Source organism: Globicephala melas, chromosome 20 (assembly GCF_963455315.2).
Source record: "Globicephala melas chromosome 20, mGloMel1.2, whole genome shotgun sequence".
NCBI lineage: Eukaryota > Metazoa > Chordata > Mammalia > Artiodactyla > Delphinidae > Globicephala > Globicephala melas.
This window is the reverse complement of record NC_083333.1, coordinates 47,915,533-47,936,572: the sequence shown is the minus strand read 5'-3', so window position 1 is coordinate 47,936,572 and position 21,040 is coordinate 47,915,533. Positions and strand designations below refer to the sequence as shown.

Below are 21,040 nucleotides of genomic sequence, written 5' to 3'. Positions count from 1 at the left end.
AGGATTTGACCAAAGAAGGGAAGGCAAAGAGGGTGGCGAATTAAGGCTCTGGAAGGGCGAGCGCACGTGGCACGAGAAACCCTAACAGGTTGGGATCCCCTCTGGAGCTGAGATGAGGTGCAGGGCTCCTGTTAAAGCGCGATTCAGTCTATACGTAACGCCCAGTCTCCTAAGCCTGGCTGCTCTAGGCCGGTCACAACCCGCCTGCAGGGACTAATTTCTGACCAGTCCACTCCCGAAGGCTCCTGGACCCAGAACTTCCTGGGCATGTTCTGCCCGGCTGGGGCCCCTCATCCTGAACTTCACTCCCTTGGTGCAGAGGTCACGGGGCAGGTCACTGGTTTGCTCCCTGCTCAGTCTCCCCACCCCATCCCCACCCCCAGGAAAGGCACCCGGTCGGCTTCTGTCCACGGCCCCAGCGCCCCCTTCGTGCCGGGCAGAAAGTAAAGGCAGCTCCATAATTATTTGTCAGGCGACGAGCCTCGCCTTTCATTCTTCGGCGAGGATGGCGGGCGCTGGAAAACAAGCCCGAAGTGCAGATTCCTGCGAAACCGTGTAGGCGACGCTGTGAGGCATGTCACCTGACCTAGCCTGAGTCGCAGAGTCGCGTTAAGCCCGCGCCGGGACTTGTTATGCAAATGACGTAGGCGGGGAGAACCCGGCTCCGCAGGCACGTGTGCTGCCTGTCGCCCCAGCCGCCAGGTCTTACGTACCGCTGGGTGTGCAGTCGGGCTACTGGCCCAGAGAGGGTCTGCGAATCGTTCCAAGCCACACAGCGAGGCAGGGGAAGGGTTCTCCTGGGTAGGACCTGCAGCACTGGGGAAACGTCATTCCAGCTCAGATCTCTGCGGGGAAACCGCCGAACAGCAGCTCCGAACTGTCTCTCGCTATGGACTTGTGGACCCTCAGACTGTGTGACCACTTCTCGCCTTTATCAAGGCGACACATACAGCTGTGCTAGATACTCCAGACAAGCTCTCAAGGTCCTGGCAGCATCAAGTGTTGTGTTTTGGGTTTTTTTGTAATTTAAATTTATTTATTTATTTATATTTTTGGCTGCATTGGGTCTTCCTTGCTGCGCGGGGCTTTCTCTAGTTGCCGCAAGCGGGGGCTACTCTTCGTTGCCGTGCGCGGGCTTCTCATTGCGGTGGCTTCTCTTGGTGCAGAGCAGGGGCTCTAGGCTCGTCGGCTTCAGTAGGTGCGGCGCATGGGCTCTTAGAGCACAGGCTCAGTAGTTGTGGGTTATGGGGCTCGAACCCCTGTCCCCTGCATTGGCAGGCGGATTCTTAACCACTGCGCCACCGGGGAAGTCCCAGCCTTGCGTTTTGGACACTGTTCTGGGGTTTGTTGTGGCTGTGAGGCAGTGGGACTGGTTCTCAGGTCACAGCTGTCCCCTCCAGTCCCCGTAAGCGGAGAATGTGACTGAAGGAGAGCTCACTTGCCAGCTGCCAGGAGAACCAGAGCTGTTTGGACCTAATTGGGAAGACGAAGTGCAGATGTCAGCTGTCTCCAGGTGTTCTCTTGAAGAAGAGCAACCGGGTAGAGGTGGAGGGTGCTGTGCTATCAGAAAAGGCCTATTAGCAGCACGGCTCCAGCGTGTCTGTATGATAAGAAAGCTCCAGGGGAGACCCCGATGCAGGAGCGGCCACTTTTTTAAAGCTATGTTCATTTTTAAACTTCTTACTTTGAAATACTGCTTTGAACTGTACAGAAGAAGGTGGTACAAAGAACTTCAGTAAACCCATCGTTCATTTAATTATCCTTAATATTTTGCCAACTTTTCACGATTCCCTGCTTCCCCTCTCTGTGTGTGTCTCTCTCACTCTCTCGCTGTCTTTGTCTCTCTGGCAGACACACACATGTGTTCTTATCACTATTGTTTTCGAAGCATTTGTAAATAAGTTGTATATTTCTTACCCATAAGGGGTCTTTGTGAAGGAGCCAGGTCTTTGGGCATTGCTGGGAGCAACAGCCCGGTGGGGAATCAGCCTATGCGAGCTGGAGAGACTTAGGAGGGGGTAGGTAGGGATCTAGGTAGAGTGGTAAGTTCAGTGGAGACACTGAGGGAGCCTGAATCTCATGGTTCTCATCTCTTTAATGAGCCTGTGGGGCAGGTTGTTGCATTCCTCAAAAGGAGGCAGGCAAGGTCCCAGCCTCTGTCAGGGGAAGTGCCCAACCAGGGGAGGAAGCCAATTCTAGTCCCTAAATCGGTGTGCAAGCTCCCATTGCGGGGCTGAAGTTGGGGAGGGGACTGAATTATCCCCCTACCACTTCCTGACCACCATCTACCATATTCAGCTACGTGCCGTCCCTTTAGTGGGAGCAGGATCTTGGTGGGAGAGGACAGGTGGGGCATTGGGAACAGGAAATGGGTCCTGTCGAAACAGAGTGGGACACCCATACAGCCTTACCTGGGGCCCAGTGGGCCCTGTTGAGACAGCTCTGCTCTGTTTTCCTCCTGTCTTGGGCACAGTTTTGTCACTTTCCTTTCACTCTCTCTTCTCCCCTCTCTCCCCCTCTCTCCATAGTGTGCTCTCCTGTTCTGTGTCTCTTGCCCAAAGTCCCCGGGCCCCTGGTTGATCTTGCTGCTGTTTCTCATCTGCTGTGTATCCAGGGAGGCACTGGACAGCTGAAGGTGATCAGAGCTGTCAGGTAAATTCCAAGTCCACGGGAGTGGGCCCCATGAATGCAGGAGGACAGGCAGTGGGACCCACTCGGGCTTCACAGTGCTGGGAGGTCTCATCTACCTTTTACTCCTGCACACGGGGCGGTGAGAGGGCTGGGAGAGGCTGCCCTCCTGGGCACTCACTGGGAGGCTTGGGACTCCAAGTTGGAAGGAGCCACCCTGCTGGCCACCAAGCAGTCTTTGCCCCCTGCCCAGGGAGACCCACAGGAATAGAGGTCACAGGCCAGTCCAGGGTAGCCTCAAGTGAGATTACAAGACTCCTCGGGATGGCCGGATCCCTGAACTCCTCAGAAGACTGGGAGCCACCTCTGGCTTTCCCCTTCCCAAAGGGACAGACGGAAATTAGAGGCAGGAACGGCAGGAGAGGCCGGTGGAGTGTTGAGGGGGCAGAGGCATCCTTGAGGCTGGGGACGGGGATGCAGACAGCAGTGCACTGAGGGGCTCTAGTCTCTTGCCCTTGGGATGGCCCCCAAGTCCCAAGGGTGTCAAGCTGCAGCCTCTCTTCCAGAACATTCTCTAACTAGAGCAGTAGCCACATCTGCCACCCAGATGAAACCACTCCTGCCCCAGTGCACTGTGACACCACCCGGGAGTTCACCAGTGTCTGTGTGGGAAATGTCTGAGTCACCCGGGAAGCAGAGGAGCATGAGGACAGCTGCGGGCTCAGGCACAGCACTCCTGGGGCACGGGGATGGGGACAGGGGCTCGGGGGTGTGGGGCTGTGGCCCCCGGGGGTGCTGCCTTGCTGCCCACTGGGGCCGCGAGAGGTTAAGGACAAACTCAACCAGGGGCTTTGAAAGTAAATAGAAACAAAGAAGAGATGGGGGAAGAGAGACAGAGAGAAGGAAAGAGAGACAGAGACTGAAGAAGGAATTTCAAAAGGCTCAGGGGAAGGGTAAGCTGTGACAAAGTGAGAGAGTGGCATGGACATATATACACTACCAAACGTAAAATAGCTAGCTAGTGGGAAGCAGCCGCACAGCACAGGGAGATCAGCTCAGTGCTTTGTGACCACCTAGAGGGGTGGGATAGGGAGGGTGGTAGGGAGGGAGATGCAAGAGGGAAGAGATATGGGAACATGTGTATATGTATAACTGATTCACTTTGTTATAAAGCAGAAACTAACACACCATTGTAAAGCAATTATACTCCAATAAAGATGTAAAAAAAAAAAAAAAAAAAGGCGCAGGTAAATCGGACTCCCTGACTCCCTTGTGCTCCCTGGGTGAGTGTCTTTAACGGAGACTGAGAGGGGGCTGGGGCCTCAGACAGTCTCAGCTCCCGCTGCCTCTTAAAAGCTTAGGGATTTCTCCCGGCTGTGGGTTGGGCTGTGGGTTGTTCCAGGGTTGTTCTTACAAGTAATTTCTGACTTTTGTGCTTACTTGAGGACCTAACCTTTATGAAGGAGTCTAATATATTCAAACGTTTACAGCAATGCTGGCATCCCTGCAGGAACAGGTTGCTAATAGCTCTAATGACACTTTTGTTTTTCTCCTTCTTCTGTTTGAGGCTGAAATTATTAGCAACTAGCTCTTGGTCAGCTAAGAAACATGCCCGGAGGCTGCAGGTAACTGCTTCCCTCACCAAGTGCGCATGGCGGAGTGGGGAGTGTCTGACTGTCCGGCCTGAGGGGACGAGGAGGGCAGAGGAGGGTGACCAGGCACCAGACAGAGCTGGGTTGGAAGGCCGGCTCTGCCGCTGCTGCATGGGTGGCTCGGGCAAGTCATGAAACGCTTTTGGGCCTCGGGTTCCTCGTGTGTGAGGTGTGGGTGACACCACCCACACTGCAGCTTTCCCTCTGGGAGGTATCTCAGGCCCTGGTGCTCCCAGACCAGGGCTCAGGCTGCATCTCTTTCTTCCTAGCCTCTGTCCATTATAGGACATGCCCACATGGTCACCCACACTGTCCCTGAGCTCAAGGCTTAAGGTGTGGCTGGATTTGCTCAAATGAAATCCTGCTTGTAAAACACAGGCCCATTCAACCATGATCCCTCCTAGCCAAAGACTTCTTATGGGGGCATTTAAATTAGAATTTCTGGGACTTCCCCGGTGGCACAGTGGTTAAGAATCCACCTGCCAATGTACGGGACATGGGTTCGAGCCGTGGTCCAGGAGGATCCCACATGCCACGGAGCAACTAAGCCCGTGCTCCACAACTACTAAGGCTGCGCTCTAGAGCCAGCATGCCACAACTACTGAGCCCGCGTGCTGCAACTACTGAAGCCCGGGTGCCTAGAGCCCATGCTCTGCAACAAGAGAAGCCACCACAATGAGAAGCCCGTGCACCGCAACCAAGAGTAGCCCCTGCTCGCTGCAACTAGAGAAAGCCCGTGCGCAGCAACGAAGACCCAGTGCAGCCAAAAATAAAAAAATAAAATAAAGCAAAAATTAAAAAATAAATTAGAATTTCCTTGAATGTTTAGATGAATTAGGGGATAATTAGCGTTTTTAGTGCAGAAGATTAGCATTCCATTACTTAGGTTCTCTTTAAAGTTTTTCTCATTGTTGTATAACGTCCTCCACAACGTTTTATGATAGCGTTTTTATGGATTCCCCATGAGCACTTTGGAAGAGAAGGGTATGGCTGCCCAGGCAAAGTCAGAACGAAATGTGGCTGGAACTTTTGGCCGAAGGAGGAGCAAGTAAGGATTTGTAGTAGATGCATCTCTGTGTTCATTGCAGTTTAAGTCAACCAACCCGTGTGTGTTTTCCACAGGCTGTTTTGAAGAATAGTGCCTAGTTTCTACAATTCTCCCAATCAGACAGTTGCTTGGCCACACCGTTAGTGTTTTCATTTTTTTTCAATATGCATAGGCTGAGAATCTTTAAGTTCTGCTCTTTTTTTGCTTAGCAATTCCTCCTTCAAGTCATTTCTGTCTTCTCACATTTTATCAGATGCAGTCAAGAGGAGCCAAGCCAGACCTTCAAACGCTTTGCTTAGAAATTTCAGCTAAACATCCAGTGTCGTCACTTGCAAGATGGGCCTTCCACAGAACTCTGAAACAGGAACATCGTTCAGCCAAGTTCTTTGCCACTTTACACTAAGGATCACCTTTCCTCCAATTTCCAATGTTCTTTAGTTCCTTCTGAGACCTCATCAGAACGGCCTTTACCATCTGTATTTCTACCAACATTCTATTCACCACCACTTACGTATTCTCTAAGATATAGCTCTCCTCCTCTTCTGAGCCTTCACTCAAATCACCTCTGAAGGTCCCTTCAAGGCCATGTAGGCTTTTTCTAGCATGCATCTCAAAACTCTTCTGGCCTCTACCCATTATGTGGTTCCAAAGCCACTTTCACATTTTTCGGTTTATTACAGCAGTACCTACTTCTTGGTACCAATTTCTGTCTTAGTCCACTTGGGCTTCTGTAACAAAAAATACTATAAGATGTGTGACTTAAACAACAAACATTTTTTTCTCACAGTTCTGGAGGCTGGGAAGTCCAAGATCACAGTGCCAGCAGATTTGGTGTCTGGTGAGAACCCGCTTCCTGCTTCACAGACTGTCATCTTCACACTGTGTCTTCACATGGTGGAAGGAGGGCACGAGAACTCTCTGGGGTATCTTTTATAAGGGCACTAGTACCATTCACGAGGGTTCCATCCTCATGACCTTATCACCTCCCAAAGGCCCCACCTCCTAATACTATCACATTGGGGTTTAGGATTTCAATGTATGAATTTTGAGGGGACACAAACGTCCAGTTCATAGCAGCCTCCTCACAGGCACTTGGTATTGCCAGTGTTTGTAATTTTAGTTATTCTAGTAGGTGTGTGGTGTTATATTGTGATTTTAATTTCCATCTGGTATCATTTTCCTATTGCCAGAATAACTTTCTTGTGTGTATCTGCTGATGAAGAATTCTCATGGCTTTTATTTGTCTGAAAGTTGTTATTTTGTATTTAGTTTTAAAAGATGGGGAAGGAAACAGGGTCTTACGTCCTTTTCCCTGCTCGCCACTGAGCAGAGTTCCTATGCATTTCTGTGTTGGGACCCAGAGTAGTCCACCACAAAATGTTCCTCAGTGGTGTATTGATTATTTTGAATTAAAGTTGCTTAAGAAATGGCCAATGCAAGAGGGATGCTCTGACCCTCCTTGCTGTCTCCTTGAAAGCAGGGAAAAAAACCTTTCATGTGAAAGATGCACTCCCTACATCTGGAGGTAGAAGGACCCCCTTATTGCCAAAGATAGGGAATTCGGGCCGAGAATCCTACATAAACAATCCTTGTTACTTCAATTTACTATCCCAAGCCCAAACTCTGTTCTAATTCTGCACTAGTTGGGCACCCAAAATCTGTTTCTTTGTCTTGTCAATTCCTCACAAATGTATTGTTTCTTTGTCTAGAAAGTATAAAAGCTGCCTGCTTTGGCCTATTCTTAGGTTTCATTTCTATGGGACCTCCATGCGTATGAGTTAAATTTTGTTTCTTTTTCTCTTGTGTCAATTTTATTATTAGTGCACTAATTACTATTAGTGCACTATTTATTATTAGCGGCAACCACAAGAACTCAGGAAGCATAGAGGGGGAAATTCTCCCTCCCTGACATGCCATGTGGGAGATAGAGGTGAGTTAGGAGGTTTGTGCAAGCCCCACTCCCACTCCATATGGGACCTTTAGAGGTTTCGTGGAGAATCTGTCTGGGAAGTCCTGATTCCTTTGATCTCTGTCCTAGGAAATGTACGGTGGGAGATATATATTGATTTGCAAGTGGGAGAGGGTGGGAGAAAAGTGTGGGGTTGTGGGCAGTAGCGTGTATTCATGAAACAATGGTGACCTTTAAGGTCTGTGCTCTCCCATCCGTTCTGCTGTAGATAATGCTATTATTTTTCTTTTGTTGTTTGGAAGTTCTCCTTGGAGTCTAACTGAAGGTCAGACTGTCATTGTCTAGAGTTGGGGAATGAATGTCATTTTCAAGATAAAATAACACGCAGAGAGTTGGAAATGGATGACTTGGAAACCACTCCAGCATAACCTCAGGCCTCCTTTATTTGATTCGCACCAGCAACCTCACCCCCTTTAACATCTGAACTACTCTCTTAGATACCAGAGAGTAAGTGGAGGGGAGGAGGTGAGAACCGGGCAGTATAGGTCCTCTAAAGATACCATCCTAGACACTTCTCTTGCTGCCGCCAAGAGGGCAGAGGGATAGAGATGTTAGGGCTGCAGAAAGAAGCTGAGATTTGGCTACACCGAGAGCCCAGCCGTATCAACATCTGGCCTCAGATAAGGGCAACATGCAGCCCGCGTGCCCGCCCCATCATGGCATCAGGGAAGGTGCAGGGCAGTGGTGCACCCTAGTTAGTAACCTGAAAACTCCCGAAGTACTATTAACCTTTCACCAGGCCAATGTGGGGTGGCCACCTTCCAGCTGGATATCCACCCCAGGGGTTGCCGAGAAGCGCGGGGCGGTGGGCACCGCGGGAACTGCCCCTGGACAGCCAGGCGCATTTGGAGCCCTCGGCTGGCCTTGCGTGGGCCTTACTTTCATGGAAGAGACACCGCTGCCCATCCGGTCGTCTGCTTCAGCCCCGCACTCTCGACCCTCTCTCCCGCCACTTGGCGATGATCGAGGCGCCGGGCAGGCCTGTATTTACTCTTCCCTGAATGGCGAGACAGTATGGCCTCCCACGCAAGGTCGGTGCGAGCGGTGCTCCAGTCCAGCTCAGGCTACGCCAGGGCCAATCTCGATCTGGAGCGCCCTCTGGCGGTGCTGAGTGCCGGGCCTGGGACTCCACGCGCGTCTCCAGTCTTTGGCGTTGGCGCCGGGCTCGGCCCGCCTGGAATTTGCTGGACAGCGTCTGCCAAGCAGCGGAGCTCTGGAAACCGTTCTGCCTCGATTATTACCTCGCCTCTCTCCAGGTCTGGCCCTGCTCCTCGGCTGACGCTGAGAAGGCGTGAGGCAGCCTTAGACAGCCGCTAGGAGGGCGTGATGGGGGACCAGGGAGAGCCAGACCACATCAGTGTGGACCTCTAGTTGCTGGGGCCCAGAGTCATACCCGTATTTCTTCTCTGAACTAGCCATTGCCCAGAGGAGCTGTACCCGGCGTCCTTCACTTCTTGGTGTTCCCCAACGTCATCACCATCAGAGATGAGCCACCTTCTTTCCTGGATATTGGAGCAGGAGGGGTACGTCTTTCCAGGGAAGCTGGAGGTCACCCAGAGTAGAGGAAGAGGTATTTTTACCGAATGCAATGTGCATGGGATGAATTCCAGGAATTTTCTTTCTGCTGGTGTCACCATCTCTGGACCCACAGGTAGGAGAGTCAGCATGGAATGGGTGTGGGTGGGCTCAGGTTGAGCCCCTGAAGATTGTGGAGACTCTCCATGGCCTCAGCCTCCAAACACAACTCACAGGAAAAGTCTGGGTGGGCAGTGGTGATGTACCTAGTAGGAGAATTTGTGCTGGTGCCAGACAGGGCATGAGGTTCAAATGTGACCTGGACAAGTCACTGACCTCTGGCCTTCCCTGTTAAGCATGGGCTCTCTGGAATACTTCTGGGTCAAACCAGCAGTGGTCACAACTGTTGAGGAATACAAGGAACGCTGAAGATTATTAGGTCAGTGTGGAAACGTTGGATTTTGGCCTGAGTTCTGTTTGGAGGCTGGAGGCAGGGGCAGCTGCATGCTGGGGCAGGTAGGCAACTGGAGGGGCCGGTGCCACTTCAGCACTGAGGACTGGACAGCGCCCTAGGACAGTCTGGCAAAGCCAAAGGAGTGATGGAGAGTCACTCAAGCCCAGCCCCAGCATGGCTCACCGAGGCTGACAGTGAAACCCTTTTAGAGGGGCCTGAGGTCCAGCACCCTGGGCTCCAGGGACTTGGGGCCTGGAGCCCACGCTCATGGGGTAGGGACCAGGGCTCCAGGAGAGTTGCAGACTCTTCCTAGATATCCCATAAATAACCTTTTGTAGCACTTCAGATCACAAACCTTTTTACAGTCTCCTCTCTGATGTAAATAGCTCAGGAAAGTAGGCCTGAACATCCACTCTAATAGTTGTAGGGTAGACAATTGTCCAAGTCACACAGCCAGAGAGGGGTTGGAGCTAAGACTTGAATGACTGCTTTGGTTGTAGCAGATTCATCCCCACAGACTGTGACAGTGGTTCAGGGCTTTTATAATAGTGAGATCCTGAGGGCTGATGGACCAACACAAAGGGGAGGTTCTTGGGGTGAGGGTGACTTATGGCCCTAAGAGGGCACCCCACATGTGTGGGCTGGGAACCCTGGTTAGGCTGGACAATGCTCAGGGCTTTGAGGAGGAGCAGGGCTCCCAATAAAATGTGACTTTGTCTATTCCTAAAGCCTGAGGTGGCATTCAAGGCCCATCACAGTTCACCTTTCTGGACCAGGATCCCCACCTTTGGGCCAGAGGTGACTCCTCTGTTCCCTGGCTAATCAATCCCACCCAGGGATTCTCCTTCCTGCCTTCACTCTAAGCCTTAAGGTCCCAGAGACCGTGCCTGCTAATCCCTGGGTGTCCCTAGCCCAGCATCTGGGCAGTGCGGGGCTCACAGTTGGAGCGCAATAAACATCTATCAGCGGCCAAGCCTCATCTTCCTTGCCTGTGCGAAAGATGGCTGGGAAGGGCACGTGTGTGTCATGTGATTTAACGGCCAGTGTGTGGACTTCTCATTTGCTAAAAAAATGAGGGGTTTCCCTGGTGGCGCAGTGGTTGAGAGTACGCCTGCCGATGCAGGGGACACAGGTTCGTGCCCCGGTCCGGGAAGATCCCACATGCTGCGGAGTGGCTGGGCCCGTGAGCCATGGCCGCTGAGCCTGCGCGTCCGGAGCCTGTGCTCCGCAAAGGGGGAAGCAAATGAGATGTGCGGGGAGAACCCAATGCCGGTGCAAGACTGAGAAAGTCCAAGCCAGAAGGTAAAGGACATTTAATCCCACGTATTCTTTTTACATACAGGGCAACAGAGCTGGAGAGTGACAATGACTTGCTGCAAGTCACAGGGCCGCGTAGGGACAGGGACAGGGCTACATAACAAGTTCTTCGAGGCCGTGACCTAATCAGAGAGACCCTCTGGTGGGGGTACTGGTTGCGCATCGAGTGCATCGACTTTCTACTTCTCAGGCCTGAAACAATGAGCTGGATCAATCCGTTGCTTTTGACTGCCAATAAGTGCTGCGCGCTGATTGGTCCTGGTTAAGGAAACGGAAGAAAAGGTGTGCACGTGGGACCTGCGGCGAGAGGCCTGGGCGCCGGGACGGAGCGCGTCTTGGGAGAGACCATGGCGTCACTGAATTGCAGCACCGCTGTCTGCGTTATCTGTTTGGAGAAACCCAAATACCGCTGCCCCGCCTGCCGCGTGCCCTAGTGAGTGCCGGGGGTTGTGGGCTGCGGACGGGTGGCGGGGTGGCGAGAGGGTCTGCGCGGCCTTCGGGGCTGACGCGGCCTGTGGCTTTGTTTTTACAGCTGCTCGTTGACCTGCTTCCGGGAGCACAAAGGTAAGGTCCCCTCCTCGTGCACGGCAGCCCCCACGTCCCGTCGTTGTCTCCTGCTCCCTCCCGCCCTTGCAACGCCTGATACTGTAGGAGCTCCTCCTCCTGGGCGGGGTGGGAGGGCGGATACTTCTACCTGCGAATGTGTCTCCACATTTTGCACAATCAAAACCTTTTTTTCTGGGGCTTCCCTGGTGGCGCAGTGGTTGAGAGTCCGCCTGCCGATGCAGGGGACACGGGTTAGTGCCCTGGTCTGGGAGGATCCAACATGCCGCGGAGCGGCTGGGCCCGTGAGCCATGGCCGCTGAGCCTGCGCGTCCGGAGCCTGTGCTCCGCAGCGGGAGAGGCCACAACAGTGAGAGGCCCGCGTACCGCAAAAAAAACAAAAACAAAAAAAAACCACCTTTCTTCTGCTCTGCGTTTTCTTCTACGTACCATTCTCTCTCTGTCTCTCTCTCTCGTTTTTTTTTTTTTTTGCATGTGCTGCGTGGCATGTGGGATCCTAGTTCCCTGACCAGGGATGGAACCCCTACCCACTGCATTGGAAGCGCAAAGTCTTAACCACTGAACCGCCAGGGAAGTCCCCTATCCTCTTTTTCTTCTTTAAAAATAGTCGACCAGTTTTGCCGTAGAAGTCTCCCCTAGCTGTTCCTTCCTCTTAGTGTTCTGACGCAGCTCCGCATCATTTGCTGCGCTGGCTGAGGTTAACGACGTTTTCTTTCTTTTTTTTTTTTTTTCGTTTTTTTTCTTTTACATAATATCTTGATAGAAACGTGGAGGTAGTTCAGTTTACAATAAGGAGCAAGGTCTTTGTCAAGCCTGCATTTTTTAAGTATCTTCAATCCGCGTCTCTTAGTCCTTAGGGACTCTTTCCCACGACCTCTCTCTCAGTGATTGTTCGGTTAAAGTTCCTCATTGGTGGTTTGCCTGTAGTTTCATCCCCTCCAGTCTCTGATTTACAGCTGTGTGTTTCAAGCATCACCCTCTCAACTCCCCGCCCCGCTTTTTTTCCTTAACCCTGATGTCTCTGGAGCATTTTCAAAAGAAACCTGTCAGCTCAAGATAGAAAAGAAGTAGAAATGCTTTGCTGAAACAGGGTTGGGGAGCTGGGTGTGGAACGCTTCCCTCTAGTCCTGCAGCCCTGTAAGGCCTCACCAAGACCCCCTAGGGCAATCTGGAGCTCTTAACTGTGAGACCTGGCAGCTGCTTGGGTAGTTTTTCTGAAATGCAGATTTGAGCAATTCACTCCTTTGGTGAACACTCCAGTCTCTCTGGCAGTAGTGTTTTGTTTTTTTTTTTAAGTGAAATATAGTTGATTTACAGTATTTCAGGTGTACAGCAAAGTGATTCAGTGATATATATATATATTTCTTTTTCAGTTTTTTTCCATTATGAGTTATTACAAGATAATGAATATAGTTCCCTATGCTATACAGTAGGTCTATATTTTTTTTTTATATATGTGTTTCTGTTAATCCCAAATTCCTAATTTATTCCTCCCCCACCCCTTACCCTTTGGTAACCATAAACTTGTTTTCTATGTCAGTCTGTTTCTGTTTTGTAAATAAATTCACTTGGATCATTTTTTTTAGATTCCACATATAAGAGGTATCATGATATTTGTCTTTCTCAGACCTACTTCACTCAGTACGATAATCTCTCGGTCCATCCATGTTGCTGCAGATGGCATTATTTCATTCTTTTTTTATTGGCTGAGTAGTATTCCATTGTGTATATATACCTCATATTCGTTATCCATTCATTCGTCTGTGGACATTTAGTTTGCTTCCATGTCTTGGCTATTGTAAATAGTGCTGCTATGAACATTGGGGTGTATGTATCTTTTTGAATTAAGAGTTTTCTCTGGATATATGTCCAGGAATGGGATTATTGGATCATATGGCAACTCTATTTTTAGTTTTTTAAGGAACTTCCATACTGTTCACCGTAGTGGCTGTGCCAGTTTACATTCCCACCAACAGTGGTAGGAGGGTTCCCTTTTCTCCACACCATCTCCAGCATTTATTATTTGTAGACTTTTTTTTTGGCTTACTGAATTATTTATTACAAGGCAAACACCACCCAGATGAAGAAAATAGAACTTTGCCATCCACTCTGGAACCCCTCCACATGACCTGTCCCGATCCAGTGCCCTCGCTTCCTATAAATAACCACTCTTCTGGGACTTCCCTGGCGGTCCAGTAGTTAAGACTTCGCCTTCCAATGCAGGGGGTGCACGTTCAATCCCTGGTCAGGGAGCTAAGATTCCACATGCCTTGGGGCCAAAAAACCAAAACATAAAACAGAAGCAATATTGTAACATATTCAATAAAGACTTTAAAAAATGGTTCACATCAAAAAAATAAAATCTTTAAAAAAAAAAAAGTAACCACTGTCCTGACTTTTATAGTAATCACTTCTTTGCTTTTTTAGTTTTATTATGTAAATACGTGTCCTGAAAGCGTATCATTTAGTCTTGCCCATTAAAAAAAGGTGATATTTCTTTCTTTCTTTCTTTTGTTGTTTTTGGGCCATGCTGCTCAGCTTGCAGGATCTCAGTTCCCTGACCAGGGATTGGGATTGAACCCTGGCCTAGCAGTGAAAGCGCCAAGTCTGAACCACTGGACCACCAGGGAATTCCCCAAAAATGTGATATTTCTTTTTTTAAAAAATTTATTTTATTTATTTATTTTTGGCTGCATTGGGTCTTCGTTGCTGTGCGTGGGCTCCCTCTAGCTGCGGAGAGTGTGGGCTACTCTTAGTTGCGGTGCGTGGGCTTCTCATTGCAGTGGCTTTTCTTGTTGGGGAGAACGGGCTCTAGGCGCCCGGGCTTCGGTAGTTGCAGCACACAGGCTCAGTAGTTGTGGCACGCTGGCTCTAGAGCGCAGCCTTAGTAGTTGTGGAACACAGGCTTAGTTGCTCCGTGGCATGTGGGATCCTCCTGGACCAGGGCTCAAACCCATGTCCTGTACATTGGCAGGCAGATTCTTAACCACTGTGCCACCAGGGAAGTCCCTGATATTTCTTTTAAGTCTCTTTTAATCTGTAAATTCCTCCTCCATCCTTTTTTTTTGTTTTTTTTTTCTTTACAATTTCTCTGTTGAAGAATTCAAGCCACTTGTACAGTTACCCACAGTCTGGGTTTTGCTGATTGCAAGCTCATGATGCACTTAGGCATACTCCTCAATCCTCTGTTTCTTACAAATTGACAGATCAGAGACTGGATCAGAGCTCAGGGTCAGTCTCTCTGGCAAAACTACAGGTGGTCTTAGGCATGACTATAGAAGGTGCATAATGTCTGGTGGTCTTTATGTTTTTTTTATTGAAGTATAGTTGATTTACAACATGTTAACTTCTGTACAGCAAAGTGATTCAGTTATACACATATATATATATGTATATATAAAATTCTTTTTTCTTTACATTCTTTTCCATTATGGTTTATCACAGGATATTGAATATAGTTCCCTGTGCTATACAGTCGGGCCTTGTTGTTTATCCGTTCTATATATAATAGCTTACATGTGCTAACCCCAATCTCCCACTCCATCCCTCCCCCAACCCCATCCTCCTTGGTAACCACAAGTCTGATCTCTATGTCTGTGAGTCCGCTTCTGTTTTGCAGATAGGTTCATTTGTGCCGTATTTTAGATTCCACATATAAGTGGTATCATATGGTATTTGTCTTTCTGACTTACTTAGTATGGTAATCTCTGGTTGCATTCATGTTGCTGCAAATGGAATAATTTCATTCTTTTTAGTGGCTGAGTAGTATTCCATTGTATATATATACCATACCTTCTTTATCCGTCTCGATGGACATTTAGGTTGTTTCCATGTCTTGGCTATTGTGAATAGTGCTGCTGTGAACATAGGGGTGTGTGTATCTTTCTGAATTATAGTTTTGTCTGGATATATGCCCAGGAGTGGGATTGCTGGATCATATGGTAATTCTATTTTTAGTTTTCTGAGGAACCTCCGTAGTGTTTTCCATAGTGACTGCACCAACTTACACTCCTACCAACAGTGTAGAAGGATTCCCTTTTCTCCACACCCTCTGCAGCATGTTATTTGTAGACGTTTTGATGATAGCCATTCTGACCAGTGAGAGGTGATACTTTGTTGTGGTTTTGGTTTGCATTTCTCTAATAATTATCAATGTTGAGCATCTTCTCATGTGCCTGTTGGCCATCTGTATGTCCTCTTTGGAGGACTGTCTATTTAGGTCTTCTGGCGGTGGTTCTTAACCTGGGTATTGCTCTCCCTAGAGACGTGGTCACAGTGTTTTTGTTCTCACAGTAGCGGAGGCGATGGTGGTACTTCTGGTTATTCGTGTTGACTCACAAAAACCGCCTGGGGTGTGTGAAGTTATCCCAACCATTAAAGATCTTTCCAACCTGAGTACAGTAGCGCCCTCTCTGAGAGACACTGGTCTGGGGAAGACAGACAGATCTGTGTGTGGCATTCTTTTGCTCGGCTTCCTCCTCTTGTGCCCCGGCCACATGCCAGGCCTGCCCCGCCCATCAGCTACCAGTTCCTCACCCCCATCTCCCTGCATCTGCCTACTCTTTCAAGGGTCCGGTCCAGCCATGGACCTTTCCCTCTGCCCCACATGCTCTTTCCACCTGGCAGCACCTTCCCCTCTCATCTCCCCGCCCTCTCAGGTGACTCGGATCAGACTCTCCTTATCTTGTCCATATCTCTGTCATCTGTGCGACTAAACCCCTCCGAGGGCCTGATGGCTTTCATCTGTGTGTCCCCGGTGGCTTGTGGTACATGCAAATTTGGTATCAGAAACTGCTGAGAACACAGTTTGATGCTGATTGAAGTCAGTGTGCTACTGAATCGTGGTGAAAGCCCTGTGCGATTCGGCCAGGCAGGGAGGTTGGAGACAGGCCCTAGGGGTGCACGAGGCCTGCTTCCTCAGCCCTTTTGCGGGGCTCAGGCTTTTACTGGCCCTTCACTGGATCTCTCACTTCCTCTCCTTCATCCCCACCCCCACCTATGTCCCTTACCCCATACATATGCTTCCCCCTAGAGGCTGGCTTGGTGGTGGCGTGTGCAGCCTTGTCACTCAAGTGGAGGCGATGTGCACCTGAGATTTGTGTCTTTTTCAGAGCAGTGCAACCCTGAAACTCGTCCTGTCAAGAAAGAAATAAGATCGCATCTTACTGCAAAAACTAAAAAGCCTGTGGAAAACACAGGTGGGTTGGTTGACTCCAAACAAACAAACCTAGAGAAGGGTTTCAAATGGACTATGTTGAAAGGAGAGAGGAGAGGAGACTGGGCTGGGGCCAGGAGTCAAGTTCATTAGGGAGCAGCAGCTTCCTCAGCCCTGAGCACTGGGGCTGGGGGCACACGTCACCACGGGTGATGTTACAGAGCAGCCTGACGGTTCAAGAGAAGAAAGATGGGGGCAGGAGGCAGAGGGGGAGAAAGGCCATCACCATGGTTTGGGGGTGAGTGGTGGACACTGCTGGCGGGAGCCTCCTCCAGTCACGGCTTCGGGTCCCCCTCCCTGGGCCTGGCTGGGGCTGTAGGTTCACCTGAGCTGGGCCTAGGTGGGGTGCTGCCTTTGGTCTCGCTGCTGCTGGGGCCCTTACAGCTCACAGCGGGAGTGGGCTGTCATCCTCTTCATCCATCTAGCCTTTCTTTAATGCCTCCTGCGGGCGATGCACCATGCCAGGCTCTGGAAGCAGCCCCTCCCAGCGCCACCAAAGAGGCATTTAACATTCACAGCCAGGGGATGGCCCATTTCTGCCCTTTGATAAACTGTTGTTGGGTTCAGAAATTTCTGCCCATGCTGAAAACACAGGGAAATCATGTCAGTGGGTTTTTACAGAGCATATAATTTTTTGGCCATGACAGGGCTGGAGCCGCCATGGTGAGGGGAGATGGGGTGGCAAGAACTGGAAAATAAGCCCTAAAGCCCACAGACCACAGGGAAACACACAGAGTAAGCGTGTGAACACTAGGATGCATTTGTTTCTCACCAGTTCTTTGCTTTCCTAAAAGGAGTGTTGGTTTAGTCACAAATTCCAGAGAAGAGGTTACTTTTCTCTGTACCCACTTGCATATCTCTGTTCCTGTTGCGTGTGTGCACATATATTTTTTATCTATTGGAGGAGTTATTAAAACCTGGCACCTAGGTTTCCTTTTCAGTCATAAGCAGTTGATTGTGTTATATTCCTCAGATGATGATGACGACTCTGTAGCTGATTTTCTCAATAGTGACGAGGAAGAGGACAGAGTTTCCTTGCAGAATTTAAAGAATTTAGGTAAGTCTGTGCTGTGCTTGTTTACTTCTTTGTTAACCATTGAGATACATTGGATTGTACAGAATGTGATTTTTTTAAATAAATGTATTTATTTTTGGTTGCATTGGGTCTTCGTTGCTGCACGCAGGCTTTCTCTGGTTGTGGCGAGCGCGGGCTTCTCATTGTGGTGGCTTCTCTTGTTGCTGAGCATGGGCTCTAGGCGCACGGGCTTCAGCAGTTGTGGCATGCAGGCTCAGTAGTTGTGGCTCATGGGCTCTAGAGCGCAAGCTCAGTAGTTGTGGCACACGGGCTTAGTTGCTCTGCGGCATGTGGGATCTTCCCAGACCAGGGCTCGAACCCGTGTCCCCTGCATTGGCAGGCGATTCTCAACCACTGCACCACCAGGGAAGCCCAATTCTGCTCCTCTTTCAAGGCTTGGTTCACATTTCCTCAGCTAAACTTTTCTTGACCTTTGGTCTCTCTCAGAATTAGGTACTTTTTCAGCTTCCCATGGTGTGCTGTAATATACCACCCCCCACGTTTTGTCTCTCACACCAGTCAGGGGCCTCCGTTTATTCCTGATCCCAGTGCTCGCTTTACAGTCCAGTCATTCATGCAGACTGGGTCATCCCAGGATTTGATTTTTCAGAGGGACGCGGTGTTAATAATGCCCAGCATTTTTGTAGGACTGCATTTCTATTATGTGTATAATTAACTGGCCAGTGTAATTCCTAAAAGTGGTGTTATTTTCATTTTTCCCATTTCACAGAGGTGGTGCTTTGTAGCCAGTCCCATGGGAGTGATTAGTTAGACTGAGGTAGGAGCTGAGCTGGGTATATGTGTGGATGATTTTGTAAACTGTAAAGCACCGTACACGTTAGTGTCAGTTCACTGCTACTCATCCTGCTTTATGCTGGATCAAGCACACACTTAAACATCATTCAGAGATTTGGTGTAACTGTCCTTGTCGCTGAGAACCTTCATGCTTATGGAGAGAAAACATGCCCACATGCTGCTATTCTTTGTATCTGTGCTGGTAAAATAATGCCATTTCAGCTAAGAAAAAATTAAGTTAAAATATTTACAGAGATAGAAAGAATAAAAATCTGATAGCGTTTAACTTGGAAATTTATCTGATACGCTGATCTCACCTTATGTGAAGTGCTGGGTTAATTTGTGGGTTTAAAGGGTAAGGGGATGCCACATCCTTGGTATTTATTACATTTGAAACATTTGGCTTTCAGCTATCTCTGCCTATTCCCACTTGAACTCAGCTTGGTTCTCTTTCCCTGTTCATTTTTAAGGGGAGTCTGCAGCGCTGAGAAGCTTACTGCTCAGTCCACACCTTAGACAGTTGATGGTCAGCCTCGATCAGGCAGACGACAAGGCAAAGCTCATGCGAGCCTGCATGCAGGAGCCTTTGTTTTTGGAGTTTGCTGACTGCTGTTTAAGGATCGTGGAACCGTCCCCGAACGAGGATTCTTAAGGTGGATTATTGTGCTGCCTGCTCCTCCCAGGAGGCCAGCTCGTGTGGGGCCCTAGCAGGGGCGGCGCTTTCCGGACATTGACCGGCTGACCTCAGGTAGGTCCTGCACATCCTTATGTCCATTGCTGCAGGCTGGGGTGCACGCGGATGGAGGTACTCCAGGTGGCAAACCCAGGTGGCAAACCCTTTATGGAGAGAGAACTTGACATTCAGATGGTTGTTTTTAAATGTTTTATTTTCGGTCCAATTAAGACATAAATGATATGGTTTTCACACCCATTTGAGTTAAGACTCGATCAGTGTTTCAGAATTAAAGTGGTGGTTCTGTGGTGCATTGCATTGCTTGTCATTCTTGATTCATAATCTAGTTGCTTGAAATTACATTAAACAACAAATATTTAAATAGTAAGCTTTGTTCCTTTTAAAGGAACTAAAAGGCAAAATTTCAGCCAAAATTTTAGAGCTCATTTCAAGCTGACTTTGCCTGTGGGGTTGGAGGAGGGGGTACCTGCTGTCCAGCACCACCGAGTGGGTTCTGTGAAGGCCCTAAAGTTTCTTAATCCAGGTTTGGTAGCTACCAGCCCTGACACCTGTCAGGGCTGGAGGCGTAGATCGGCGCCCCGGGCCACTGGTGCAGCTGCCGCCCCGGCCTGGCCAGCAGGCTGGAGCCACGGCTCCCGATGTGTGCTCCGAGTCGCTGTGGGAGTTGTTTGGCAGCTGTGTGTTGATTAGATGTCTTTGGCAAGGCAGCTGGCAGGAAAAGGCCGTGGAGAAACAAAGGCACCAGGGAGGGCCCAGCCAGGTGAGGATGGAATGTGAGGAGAGATCACACGTGGCCCAGCCTGTGTCTTTCCAGCAGGATCTGATTAAAGCCAGTAACACTGTTGGGCGAAGGTTCAGGGCAGATGTCAGCATAGCGCAGTGGAGACTTCCTGCAGTGAAACTTTATCGAACCCTGGGGAAAGAGATGCAGCTTAACCCCAGCTCCCAGGAGTGCCAGGGCTAAAGGTACCTGACAGAGTGAACGCTAGAAATGCAGGGAGGCAGGGACATGTAAGTAAGTACCCAAGTGAGAGTCACAGCAGTAGCACGATTGAGTTAGTCAATGTTGTTGTCTTCTCCTTATTCTAAAACAATGGCAAAGTCCAAAACAGTATTAAAATATAAAATTCCACATCCATTCAATGTGAGACAGATGAGGAAACACTAGGAGGGAGCTCCCCCATACTAGGAGTATGGCCTGTTACATTCTTATGCCTGCTTAAAGATGGAAGATCAAAGAACTGCACTTCTGTTTACACTCTGGCTGGCCTGTGTGTTGTCATGGAGATTTTATCTAGATTAGGAAATTCAGTGTTTCCTTCCTTCTGCCTTGTCAGTGTCACCTAATCCTTGTAAAAGGTTGCTATTAGCCCTTTTCTGTGCTGGCTGGCTCTTTCCCTGGCTGCTCTTAATATAAATTCTTGGCCCACTGACTCACGTGCTTGTCATTTCCTCGGCTGGAATAGGATAAACCAAAGACTACAACTTGGGGAGAACAAGGTGCCGTCATCACAACCACAATTTTTTGGAAGTTGGGCTAATTTAAAGGCGATTCAGAGGAGACGCTAGATCATTTAGAGGCAGCTTTTAAAAAGTGAAAGGGCTCTGGAAAACCCCTCCTCGTAACAATGCGAGGGACGTGCAGGCTTCTGGTTTCCCCAGCAGGGTCAGGAGGCTCTTCTCGCAGCCTCGGTCCTGCTCCTGCTGTGACTCCCGGGCTCTGCCCCCTGCCCTCCACAGTGGGGCGTGAGGGATCTGGAGCTGTCCTGGCAGGACGGCCAGCCCGTCACACGGCTCACCTGAGGCAGCGCTCGGATGGACGTGACTCCAGCTTGTTCTTGTGCTGTCTGGACAGTGTAGCTGCTGGGGCTGCCCACGGGGAGCGGGAGGCAGGCGAAGACCACCAGCTTCCTCCGGAAGCCATAAGCACCCACGGCGGCGTTGGCCAGGACCAGTCCCAGGGGCCAGAAGCGGGTTACTGCCCCCAGGAGCCTGGTCTGTGCCTGGGGCAGTGGCGAGGAGCTCGGGGAACAGGTGACTTGAGACGAGCGTTGTTCTTCCACACCATCCAGTTCTTTAGAAGCCAGGAAGGCCATTCTAATCTTAAACAGAGA

General features: G+C 49.7%; 2 protein-coding genes and 1 long non-coding RNA gene across 9 annotated transcripts in view; 2 read left to right on the top strand and 1 right to left on the bottom strand.

Annotated features, from left to right (window-relative positions):
* Positions 1-708: 708 nt before the first annotated feature.
* LOC132594171 (uncharacterized) lies at positions 709-6,565 on the top strand. The gene is made up of 3 exons (XR_011377075.1): positions 709-2,652; positions 4,196-4,253; positions 5,582-6,565. It is a non-coding gene; the product is annotated as an uncharacterized lncRNA (long non-coding RNA).
* Positions 6,566-8,432: 1,867 nt separating this feature from the next.
* ZNHIT3 (zinc finger HIT-type containing 3) lies at positions 8,433-19,221 on the top strand. Of its 2 annotated transcripts, none has more exons than XM_060290728.2 (6): positions 8,433-8,948; positions 10,609-11,016; positions 11,116-11,147; positions 16,259-16,345; positions 17,336-17,419; positions 18,703-19,221. In XM_060290728.2, exons 2-6 carry the CDS (start codon positions 10,931-10,933, stop codon positions 18,882-18,884), a joined length of 471 nt encoding a protein of 156 aa, XP_060146711.1. In that variant the 5' UTR covers positions 8,433-8,948; positions 10,609-10,930; the 3' UTR covers positions 18,885-19,221. The 2 variants fall into 2 exon arrangements, with proteins under 2 accessions (XP_060146711.1, XP_030737715.1); XM_030881855.3 differs by lacking the exon at positions 8,433-8,948 and adding an exon at positions 10,386-10,568 and having other exon boundaries at positions 10,774-11,016.
* Positions 19,101-21,040, bottom strand: part of MYO19 (myosin XIX) — a 42,855-nt gene continuing 40,915 nt past the window's right edge. For 5 of the 6 annotated variants that reach the window (XM_060290721.1, XM_060290722.1, XM_060290720.1 and 2 more), the window contains one exon: positions 19,697-21,028. In XM_060290721.1, the coding sequence (XP_060146704.1) occupies positions 20,594-21,028 (435 nt within the window). In that variant the 3' untranslated portion in view covers positions 19,697-20,593. Of the gene's footprint in view, positions 21,029-21,040 lie in introns of all 6 variants that reach the window. The other variant, XM_030881846.2, reaches the window with a different exon arrangement.